Below are 12112 nucleotides of genomic sequence, written 5' to 3'. Positions count from 1 at the left end.
CCCCCCTTTCTGGGCCCCTGGTGATTTTTGCTGGATAGTGAACTGGAAAAATAGAGGGGTCCTCTTTTCTTAAAAACCCCTGGGGAATCCAGGAACTCTCCAGCTGTTCTGCCCTTTCACCAATGTCTGCTGAAAGCAAGGGTTCAGACGCAGGGGGTGGGGGCGAGCCAAAGGGCCGGGTCCCACCCGCCATCTGTAACACATCAGGCCTTCAGCACAAACCCACCACAGCAGATGGAAAAAAGAAAACCGAGCGTCGGCAGGGGGAAAATATTCGATCCTGGAAAGGGAAAAAGCGGCCCTGCCAACATTTTTCTCCGGCCACAAAAGCGCTCAGCTCCACAACAATCCGCCGTGGAGCAGGAGGGAGAGGCCAGACTAGAGAGAGGCCGCGCTGGAGGGGAGGCCAGGACCCAGGCAGCATTCTGCCGCCTTCGCAGATTCAAACAGGAGTACTTCCTCTTCCACCGGGCTCCGCTGGGAGGGGACAGGGTGACGTCCAGACAGGCCCGGGAAGGCTGTGAGCCCCTGGGGGGAGCACCCCGGCCTGCATGCTTGCTCCTGTCGAGGCCCCTGGCCACACCTCACAACAAGCTGTTGAATGCCACAGCGTCTGTCTCCTGTGAAAGGAGGCCCTCCCAGAACTGGAGGAGGTCTCCCCTCCTCCGTCTCTCAGCCCGAAAAGCTAAAAATAAAGTCAAAACCCAGCTCAGGTTTTGGCCGCCATCCGGCCCAGCCCCTGGCTGGGAGCACAGCCCCAACTTTCCATGACTTCAGAACTTTTCCGAAGCCGAGGCAGCTGCAGGGGGAGGAGGGAGAAAGGAGAAAAACCGCTGGTCAAGTGAAGACGCGGCAGACAGATTCTGAGGGCCTTGACCGGACTCCCAGGCTGGCCGGGGCTTCCCAGAGCGGCCTCTCTACCCTGCGGGCCAACAGCTGCCGCTGGCCGTCCTGGGAGCTCTCAGGGTGCAGGGAACTGGAAGGAGTTTACAGTGGGTTCAGCTCAACCCCCTCCTTTTACAGAAAAGGAAACTGGGGCACAGAGGAGGGAGGTAAAGGCTCAGTGTCGAGCCCTGCAAGCCGCAGCAGGGACAGGCTCACAGGAGGGCGCCCCCTCACTGCTTCCTTGAGAGTGGAGCTGGCGGGAGGGGGAGGGCTCCACCAGCCAGCTCGCCTGAGCTGGGGAAGCCGGAAAGAGCGATGCCTGCAGAAGGCATCTCAAGGGCACCTCTTCCCTAGTCCTGCTCCCTGACCTCCAACTCCAGGCTCTAGTTCTCCTTGGAAATGCCCTCCGGGTGGCAGACCTGACCCAGGAGAGCAGAGGTACAGAGCCCCTGGCCGCTTACAGGTGGACAACTACGAGAATTTTCCCTGCAGTCTAACCTCTTCCCTTCCTACTGCTCCCAAAGGCAGGGTGGTTAGAGTCACAGTAATATCATAACAGCAAACACATATCGAGCTGATGATGTGCCAGGAGCTGCTCTCAATCTTTCACTGCTAACCCAATCTTCACATGGCATGGCCCGGTAGATGCTACAAGGTAGATGCTACTACTGTGTGATGGAGGAAACTGAGGCACAGAGAGCTGAGTCCCGGGTCTGAGCAAGTCAGTTCACAGTTGGTGGCTGTGCTGCATCAGCACCTGCCACAAAATAATGGCCCCCATGAAATTAAGGGGCTATTTTCCGTGCCCTCCTGGAGATTAGATGATCGCCCGAACCACGTGCCATTGAAGGACCACGCCACACCCTGCAGATGAGGAAAACCATGAGCAGAGAGGGAACTGAGGAAGGGCCGCTGCGGTTTTCTCAGCTGGGCTGGGGAGCTCCCATCGGCGGGAAGAAGCCACTATCACTCATGCCTCATGACTCAAAGCCCGGGAGCTCTGTGGTTAGGAGCCACACGCACTCCCTCCGCCCCAGGGCTGCCCGCCCACCCGCCCCCGAAGCCATTTCCTAGCTAGCTGGGGTCTTCAGATCCAGCCCAAACCCCAAGCAGGCACGGGCCAGGGGCTCAGCCCCAGAGCAGTGGGGCTGCCTGTGCTGGCGTCCTCTGGGGGTTGGCAGTGGGAGAACTGGGCACGTGCTGTGCTGTCCCACACTGGTTGGCAGGGGGACAGGGTGGGGCAGGCCAGGGGAGCTGGGAAGGGTGGGAACCAGGGGCTCTTGCAGTGACTCATCCTCAGGCAGACAATACCCGGGCAGGGGTCGGGAAATCCTCTAGTGCTCACAGGGGAGACCCTGGCTCTGCCCGTGTCCTGCCCCAGGCCCCATGCCATGCCAGCGCAGGGGCGACGCTCTCCCTCGCATCCGCCGGGCTCCCCAAGCACAGGAGTGGCTCCATCCCAGGGGCCTCGTGAGGCGAGAAGGGCTGGGCAGCCTGTTGCTGACTCTTCCCACAGCTGGCAAATCTGACCTTGGAAGGAGGGAGGAGAGAGGGGTAGAGCGGGCAGGGGAGCGGGAGGGAGAGCATGAGGTGGAAGGGAGAGCCGAGAGCGGGCTGGCCTGGCCCAAGGCGGGGGGCCCACGAGGCTGAGGCTGGCCAGGCCCCTGCGGGTCGGGACTCCGGCTGCGGTGGGGGAAGAAAGGAGCCCAGCACAGCTAAGGGGCTGGGTGGGCACGGGGCCCAGGGTGACCCACCCGCTGAGTCACCCTCTTCAGCAGAGCTCGGATGCCAGATATGGAAGCCGGGCCTGCCGCAGGCCTGTTTGGGCCTGGTTGCTGGGAGCAACTTGTTAGTGTCCCCAAGGGAGGGCCCCCATTTCCTCCCCTGGGCTGAGGGGAGCAGAGACAAGGGCTGGGACTAAAATAAGAAGTGGGAGGCCCCACCCCAGCCCCTCAGCCTCACCAGCCAATGGAGTTCCCCATGATGGAAGGGAGACCCTGGAGAAGTGGGGAGAGGAGAGGCAGGGTAGGGGGGCAAAGGTCTCAAAGACCCTGGGCATTTCCTGTCTCACGGGAAAGGGTGCCCCCTGTGGCTGGGCAGAGCTGGGCAGGGCGTGCTGGCCCTCCTGGCTTAGGAGCAGCTCTCTCCTGCCCGCCCAGGTGTCTAAACCTGTGGCCAGGCTGACTTCCACCCCAAGCCTGCCTGCCCCTTCCTCCTCCTCCTCCCTTTGTCCCAGCAACCCCTCCCCCTGAACATCCCCCTTCCCTCCCTCCATCTGTCTATCCAAATCCAGCCCCAACCTGAGCCCGCCTTAGCCCTGCTGATGCCCCAGCCACCACCCCCATCCTCTTCCCAAATGTGTTCAGCTGTTGTTATACCTGTTGGTTGATTCTCTTTCCACTTACACTGCATCTCTGGGCTTTTTCTGTATGTCCCCTGATGCCCTGACACTAGGGGGTTCACACAGCCGCTCAAGGCTTCTAGAGCAGTGGTTCTCAACCTCCCTAATGCCGCGACCCTTTAATACAGTTCCTCACGTTGTGGTGACCCCCAACCATAAAATTATTTTCGTTGCTACTTCATAACTAATTTTGCTACTGTTGTGAATCGTCATGTAAATATCTGACATGCAGGATGTATTTTCACTGTTACAAACTGAACATAATGAAAGCATAGTGATTAATCACAAAAACAATATGTAATTATAGATGTGTTTTCCGATGGTCTTAGGCGACCCCTGTGAAAGGGTCCTTCGACTCCCAAAGGGGTCGCGACCCACAGGTTGAGAACCGCTGTTCTAGAGGGACCTTCTCCTGGGCCAACTCCTGCATTCTTACCGACGGGAAACTAAGGCCTAGACAGGGGGAGGCTCAGACACTAAAAACCTATCCACCTGGTCGCCTGAGGACACTCACAGCGGACAGACGGAACACAGACAACGGCATCATGCATGCAGGGGGCGCAGACACCCAGGAGGGAGACAGGGGCCCAGTGAAACAGCCCTCAAACGGCCGCCGCACACCGTGTGCAAAGCCACGAGGGTGGCATCCTCCCTCCAGAGGAACCACTGCTTGGTTTGGTGGCTGGCCTGTGGTCGGGCCTCACTTTCGGGGAACCGCAGGGTGTGGGAAGGCTGGGACATCTGGCCTCCCCACTCTGGGGAGGCCTTAAATAGAGGAACTGAGGGGAAGGTGCTCCAGGGACCGAGAAGCCCCTGGAGGCTGCCTCCAACCCCACCCTGTGAGTCCCACATGTCTTTTACACCCAGAAAAGTGTATGGTGGGCCCTCCGGGAGGGCCCCCTCACTCCTGACGCCCCACACGGGCACATGCACCCACAGCAGGCACAGCTCTGCTTCCACATGCCTCTCTCTTGGGTGTCACACCCGCCACACATGCTCGGTGTCTGAGGCCCATCAGATCTCCTTCCAGGGCCGCCAGGCTCCAGCTGTCCTGCCCCCAAACAAAGCTGGCTCTTAATTCCAGAGGGAGGGCTGCGATGAGGGAACCAGTGCTGAGAAGGGGAGTAGGAGGCCTGCTGACATGTTCAGACACTGGGCCTGGCAGGGGGCCCAGCCTGAGTCACAGCTGCTGAGGATACAACGTGGGTCTGTACAGAGGCAGGAGACGCCTGCAGCCACGGGCCAGGGCACGGGGGTCCTGGGCGACAGGAGGCTGGCTTCCTGACCCACCGCTCCCTCAGGGTCCCCTGCCAGACTCCCCTGGTCTTCTTCCTGGCCTTTCTCTACAGAAACCATTCCTGTGTTGTCACAAAAATGCAGGGGTGAGGTCTGGGAACAGACGAGAAGTGGGGGCATGGAGGGAGGAGGGATGGCCTAGGAAGAGATAGAAGATCTTGGGGAGTGGGAGGGATTGGGGCCACTGGCCAAAGGTAGGGACAGTTAGGAGATCCCCACAAGAAGGTGCCTCAGCAGTCCCTTCTTAGGACATGTTAACCCTCCATCCGCCTTGGCCAGTGTGGCTCAGTTGGCTGGGGAGTTGCCCAGTATACCGAAAGGTCGCTGGTTCGATTCCTGTCAGGGCACATACCAAGGTTGCGGGTGGACCTCCGCTTGGGGCACATATGGGAGGCAGCAGATCAATATGTTTCTCACATTGATGTTTCTCTCTCTCTCCCTCTCTCTTTCTCTCTCTTTCAAAATCAATAAAAACACATCTTCAGGTAAGGATTTAAAACAAACAAGCCCCACCTGGTGGCTCATGGTAATTAGCCCTGACAACAGTGGGAGGGGTGGGAGCAGCACCCCAAGATCAAGAAAGGAGGTGGGGGCTGGCGCCATCTGATTTTCCAGATGACCTAACCAAAAAAAAAAAAAAAAAAAGAGGAGGTGGGGTAGGACCTAGGAGTTCTGGTCGCACTGCATTCCAGCCCCAGCCTAGGGAGATGCAGCTCTCTCCAGACCCAGCAGAGGGAGGCAGCGTGAGGGCTTCGGGAGGAAGGGGGGCTTGGCAATCCCAAACTGCCTCCTCTCCACTGCCCAGAACTGGGCCCCTCAGAATGAAGGGCCTCCAGCTCCCCTGGGCCAGCCTGGAAAGAACTCATCGGTCCTATTTCCTTCCATGCGTCTCCCATCAGATCAGACTCATCCCTCTTGCTGCCACTCAGCAAAAACAGCCATGGTCATTCTCAAAAACGGCGACCCCTCTGCCTTTTCTTTGGCTGGAGAAGCTCAGGGTCTCCTCTCCAAGCTCTACTCTACTCTCTGCGGTGACTCAGCTCCTCTGCTGGGCCTGGGATCCCAGCCAGAATTATTCCTGTTCCACAGGCGGGATTCAGGCTTCCTCTCCCGCTAAGGGTCGGGGAGCACCCCCTCCAGCCCTGTCTCCTTCCCAAACTCTACCTTCCCTGTTGAAGGATTGTTTCCGGCCAAGGCCTCACAGCCCAGCCTCCGGTTGGGGGAGCCAAAAATGGGTACAGGACGGGTAGAAGGTGGGCCCTCAAGGTCACCCTGCAGCTCCCTCTGGCTTAGACATACAATGTCTAATCCTGGGCAGCTTGAAGGTAACAGCCCTGCCTTTCCCAGGGCCTCCCGCCTCCCCTCAACACACGTCAATGGGACTCTCCCTCTCCTTCTGCGTGACACAGCCCTTTCCGCTGTCCCGAAGGGAGAGGCACTGAAAGCGGAGTATCCTTTCCCACTAGCAATAAAAACAAAGCACAAGCCAAGAGTGTAATGTCACCATTAACCCATTTTCTTTGGGAAGAAAGAGGCACGTACTTTTAATCCCACAGATTGTGGGAAATATTTCTACTGAGGATAGCATTGGCTATTAATTCTACTTGATTTTAATACTTACAGCTTGGTATTTAGAAGGCTGTTTTCTCACTTTGTGGGTCATTGTACTTCTCTGAAACCTGAGGGATCTCTGGAGACCGGCTCTCACCCCTTCTTTTACAGCCAAGGAAATCCAGCGAAGGGAGGTGATTTGCTCAAGGGCACACCGCAATTTAGTGACAGGGCGACCCCTAGAACTAAGGACACCGAGGGCCAGCGCTGCTTCACCTCCCTCACACACTGTTGTTGGTGGACCCCCATGCCTCTTGTTAAGGGCTAAGACTGCAACCTCCCCAGAGACAGCTCCAAGAAGATTCGAGCTCGGCCTGTGTCACCTTCAGTACAAAGGGGGGCAAGGCGGTAGGAACTGGATCAACTGTTCTAGTGTGCGGGCCTCTGAGCCAGACCCGGTCTTGGCCGCTACAGCTGCTAGAGGTGGTTGGGGGCTGAGGAGGGGGGGCGAGGGGGGGAGAGCAGAAGGCACAGTTGGTAGGTGAAGGCCTCTCCTACCAGTTGTTCCCCCAGCTGTCTCTGGCTTCAGCCCTGACACTGAGCTACTGAATCACTGGGGGTGGGACTGGGAGGGGGGGCAATGGCCACATCCCAAACAAAAGTCTCAGACTCCTGAAGGCCAGGGCAAGTGCCAACCAAAGGCATCGATTGTGGGAAGGCAACCAGGGGCCCTGAATTATTGTTTCTCCTCAGCCCCAGGGTTTAGCTGTATCTTCTTTTGCTTTGAATCAGAATGGGGGAGGTTTGGTGGGGGGGGGAGAGGGGTGAGGACTGGGGCCCAGGTATACTCAAAGGCCTCCATGAAAAGGGCACATCCTGCCTGGCCATCGTGGCTCAGTGGTTGAGCATCACCCTATGAACCGGGAGATCACGGTCTGATTCCCGGTCAGGGCACATGCCTGGGTTGGGATGTGGGCTCGATCCCCAGTGGGGGGCATGCAGGAGGCAGCCATCAATGATTCTCTCCCATAATTGATGTTTCTATTTCTCTCTTCCTCTCTGAAATATATATATGGTTGGTTTTTTTTTAAGGGAATATCCTTCCTCAGGTCCAGGTAGACAATTCCCACAAGTCCCAAAACAGAAATCATTAGCCTCCTGATCCATGGCCTGGCAAGGTAGGTCCTGGGTCATTCAGGCTGGGGCAAAGGCTGTTATTAAGTGTTAACAGGCTCTGACATAAGAGAACCAAGATGGCGGTGTAGGTAAATGCCACCTCCCACAACCACATCAAAATTACAACTAAAATACAGAACAACCATCATTCAGAACCGCCTGAAAGCTGGCTGAATGGAAGCCCTACAACTAGGGAAATGAAGAAGAAAGCACACTGATACTGAAACTTTGCAGACCAGGAGGGAGAGGCAAGAAATATTCAAAGTGATGAATAGCAAGGACCTACAACCAAGATTATTCTACCCAGCAAAGCTATCATTTAGACCTGAAGGTGCGATAAAGAGCTTCACAGACAAGAAAAAGCTAAAGGAGTTCATCACCAATAACCCAGTACTACATGAAATGTTGAAGGTCGTTCTTTTAAGAAGAGGAAGAAGAAAGAAGAAGGAAGAAGAAGAAAAAGAAAAAATATAAACAATAAAATGCAATAAATACAAATCTATCAACAATTGAATCTAAAAATAAATGAACAAGAAATCTAATGAACAACATAAGCTGATAAATAAAACAGAACCAGAGGCATGGAAACATGGAACAGACTGACGAATCTCAGAGGGAAGGGGGGTTGGGTGCTGGGAAGAGATTAACCAAAGACCTATATACATATATGCATTACCTATGGACACATAGACAATAGGATGGTGAAGGCCTGGGGCGGAGTGGGAACTGGGCGGAGGGGGTCCATAGGGGGGGAAAGAGGGATATCTGTAATACTCTCAATTAAGTGCTAACAGGCCCTGGCAGAATAGCAGAGCATTGAGGTCCCAGAGCAAAATCTCCAGACTCCATGCCCTTCCACTCCTGACCCTCCATCCCGTTCCCCTAAGCTGGCGGAGTACGGTTTAATGGTATGATCACTCAACTAGAAGTCAGAACTGGACTTGTGCTCAAGCCCTAATGTGTCACTCCCTTGCTCTGTGACATGGAACCTCTCTGGCCTGTGCTATGCTTATCCTGATGAGAGCTCTGGTGACCATGCGCCTACACTTCCCTGCCTGTCCCTACTGAGGTGGGCAATCCAGGAAGTTGTCAAGTGCACATGCCTCATCTGGATGGAAGCAGCACTTCTGCTTTGTGGGCCTGGGATATCCCCACTTCTGACTCAGCCTTCCTCCTCCAGTTCCGCCTGGGAAGGAACAGACCCCGGCACTGTGTCCTGCGGCCAAGCTCATAACTTTAGAACCACTTGTGCACACTGTCTGCCCGGAGCCCTGGTTCCAGACCACCACCAGAGGTCCTAAGGAAGAAGGCAGGGAAGGATCCCAGGATGTTGTGGAGAGTAGGGAGCAGGAGGTTGGGATGGAGATGCAGACATTCAGGCCCCCATCCCTCCCTTGAAGACATCTGCTGTCTCTGCAGTCTCTTGTAAAGCCACCAGGGTGGGAGGGAGGGGGGCAGCATATGAGTCATCTACCCAGCTGTCCTGCCTGCGGTGGGGCCCAGCTCCAAGTCTGGACCCCAGGCAGGCCTTCCCTGGTGCTTTCAATCTCATTCTCCCTGGACTTAGGCTCCAGACTAGAAAGGATGCGTGTATGTGCATTGGAGGGGAAGGAGGAGAGGAGTGTTTCCGCTTGGAGCCTACAACCCAACTCAACAAGAGAGTCCCAAACGCCCGGGTGTGACCCACAGGATCTTACAGGTGGCTCTGCACTCCAGCCCAACGCCTGACCCTGAACTCTGAGCTCTAATTAAACATTAAACCAGACAACACCTTCTCTTTAGGCCCCAGTGGGAGGAGTTAGGACAATGCCTTTCCACCTCCCTCAAATCTTCATTCGACTCTTCTCTACCTCACCCTGAGCACAGCAGACAAAAAAGGGAGCAACGAATCCTAGCTCCTCCCACTGGGGGACATAGAAGGGATTGTCACCCCATTCTGAGCCCCCTTTGTCTCTACCCTGCTGTCCATCAACCGGGGATCCAGATGTGCAAATCCACCCCCCTTTTCCGGAAGCCCAGCCAGGATCAGCGGGGGAGAAGAGAGTCAGGTGGCTAAATATAACAAGTCCACACACCACCCCCACCCCTGCCCCACGTGTGCACACCTCCCTCTGGTGTCCGGGGCCTGGACAGCTGCACCAGGAGGCAGAGGATACAGGCTGGTGTTGCCGGGTTAGCATGAGACCATCAACTCCACCAGTCCCATCTCCTGAGCAGTGTCTACCCCAGGAAAAAAAAGTCTGCAAAAACGCCCTTCATGGGATTTGCAACGGGGGCTTTGGTGGTTGAGTGGGCAGAACACCCACATTCTCCAGGACTCGTGTTTCTCCTGCTAACTAAACAGTTCAAATCTCTAGTGGAAAAAAAACAAACAAAAAAAAACAAAAAACAGGATTGATCCCTTTCAACAGTAATAAAAGTCAGCCCATCTCTCCACACAACTTCCATCTACTCTTCACCAGAAGGTGGATCTGCCACACCCACCGTACTTGGGACTGGGGCTAGTGAAGTGGTGGAAAGAATACAGAATGCGTAGAGATTTAAGAGTTTGGAGATGATGAGGGGAACTCAAACCGTAGTCCCCCCCTGCTCCAAGCCCAGGGATCTTCAAGCACCTTTAGAGCTCTTTCCCTCTTTTTTAAGATTTTGTAGAGAGAAAGGAAGGGAGAGGAAGAGGAAAGAGAAACATCAATGTGAACGCAAAACATGGATCAGCTGCCTCCTGCACTTGACCTACTGGGGACCGAGCTGAAACCCGCGGCATGCGCCCTGACCTGGAATCTAACCGGCAACCTTCCGTGCTCAGGACAACGCCCAGCCAACTGAGTCATACTGTCCAGGCGCCTTAGAGCTCTTCAGCTTGAGCCTTTGTAGAGAAAGGGCACCAGAGAGGAGGGAACCAAATTCTTGGGGGCTGAAAGGCGGCCTAAACTTCCAGGCTCCAAAGGCCTTTTCAGAAAAGAGGGTGGAGTGAAGTAGGGTGGGGTGGGGCGGGGCAGGGATGGGTAAGGTAGGAGTGGCCTGAAGCTTCCAACGGCTGGATTTCAAAAATGTCACTGTATTCCAGCAATTTATGAAGGCAAAGATCCAAAGAGGCAGTGGCTAAGAGTTCTGGCCAAAGCAAAGACAGCTCGGCTGGGAAAATGAAAGTGGCTCACCCCAAAGAGGGAGGCAGAGAGGGACACAGCCGTAAACCGGACAAGACACCAGGCAGAGAGGACCCGGGAGGTTCGGGCAGCCACCAGACCTAGGCATAACACCACTTCCTGAGGTGGAGCCTCTGCCCTCCGTCTCCCTCCCTCCCTTGCATTCCAGGCCAAGCAGGCCAAGGGCTGTGGGAGCTGCGGGGGAGCCGCGCTCCTGGAGCTGTTCGGTGGGCCTGTCAGGGCCCAGGGAAAGTCCCGGACATGCAGGAAGCCAAGGATAACTTCCCGGCTCTTAGAAAGAACCCCAGAAAAGGGTCGTGCCAAGAGGGCTACCCACATGCCCCTGCAGGGGGAAAAGGGGTCACTCTGCCTTAGTGACCTCTCCCCAGCACCCCGCGACATCTGCCAGCTTGGGAGTTCCGGTTTACGGTCATCATGTGTTTAGAGGCCGGTCTGGGCAAAACTGGCACTGTGCCAAGCCTGCCAAGAAAGTTCTAACAGGCCCCTTTCACCCACTCCCATGTGTCCTGGGGTGCCCGGAATTCTTAGGCCAGGCAGGGTTCATTCTGCTTTGCCCAAGCCCCTGCCCCAGGCTCCAGATGGCTGGAAACCTTACCCGGATCGAATGTGGGCCTGCCACCAGGCCCTACTTGGCCCTGATGTCCCCACCATTTCTGATATACCCCACCCTCTCCCGGAGACCCCTCCCTTATCTGCCCTATCCAGACGATTTCCCTTGGCATTGCCAGGCACCCGCAGGGGGCAGTTCGGAGGGAGGAGACTCTATGGCATCGTTATCGGCCGCCTGGGGCCAGGCGGGGGTGACCGGTCGGCCCGCACGCCGTCACGTGGGCCCGCCGCCACCTGGGCGCACTCACCGCGCTTTGAGCTCCTTAAACTCTTCCCGCACTTTGCTCAGCTCCAGCTGCAGGCGGGCGCGCTCCTTGGCCACCGAGTCGAGGGTTTTGCGGGCATCGCCGAGCTCGGCCTCATAGGCGGCCTTGATGCCGGACACCTCGCGGCTGACCACCTCCTCGGACTCGGTGATGCGGAGGCGCAGACCCGCGTTCTCCGTCTCCAGCGAGCGCACACGGTCGATGTAGACGGCCAGCCGGTCGTTGAGCTCCTGCAGGTCCTCCTTCTCCTGCAGCCGGGTGATTCGGGTGGGCGACAGAGGCGTGGAGCTGGCCTGCGCCCCGCTACGGGTGGCGCGCCGCTGGGACGGGGTCTCCATGGCCGGCAGGGTGGCAGCGCTGCCCGCAGGGCAGGGGTCCCGGGAAGGGCACGGGGCTCCGGCGGAAGGATAGAGACGGCTCGGGGTTGGAGCGCACCGGCCGGCTCGCTCCTGGCAGACGTGGAGAGCTGGGCTGGGCGCTGTCAGATCTGGGATCCGGGTTGGCTGGAGTGGCTGCGGCGCTCCCGCAAACACTGAGTCACCGGTGTCCGGGCAAAGGCTCTAATAGGTCCTGGGAATGGGAGGAGGAGCCACTGCTCTTAAAGGGGCCGTCGCAAACCCACGGGGGCGGGGGCGGGAGTGGTGAACAGGGGCAAGGACCGCCCAGCCCCGCCTTGGCGGAGTCGCGCCCCACCTTCTCGCGCGCACCCTACTGTGCCAGGAGCTTTGCTGAAGCTCCCATCTTGGTTCCTGGCTGCTCAA

At 56.9% G+C, this 12112-nt stretch overlaps 1 protein-coding gene across 1 annotated transcript in view; it reads right to left on the bottom strand.

The window, feature by feature from the left end:
- LMNA (lamin A/C) overlaps positions 1-11912 on the bottom strand; it is a 20768-nt gene extending 8856 nt beyond the window's left edge. Inside the window, exon 1 of the mRNA XM_006775713.2 lies at positions 11334-11912. Coding sequence (XP_006775776.1) covers positions 11334-11689 — 356 coding nt within the window. The 5' untranslated portion in view covers positions 11690-11912. The remainder of the gene's footprint in view (positions 1-11333) is intronic.
- Positions 11913-12112: the final 200 nt, after the last annotated feature.

Source organism: Myotis davidii, unplaced genomic scaffold (assembly GCF_000327345.1).
Source record: "Myotis davidii unplaced genomic scaffold, ASM32734v1 scaffold208, whole genome shotgun sequence".
NCBI lineage: Eukaryota > Metazoa > Chordata > Mammalia > Chiroptera > Vespertilionidae > Myotis > Myotis davidii.
Note: the sequence above shows the minus strand (reverse complement) of the source record. Positions and strands in the feature narration are given on the sequence as shown.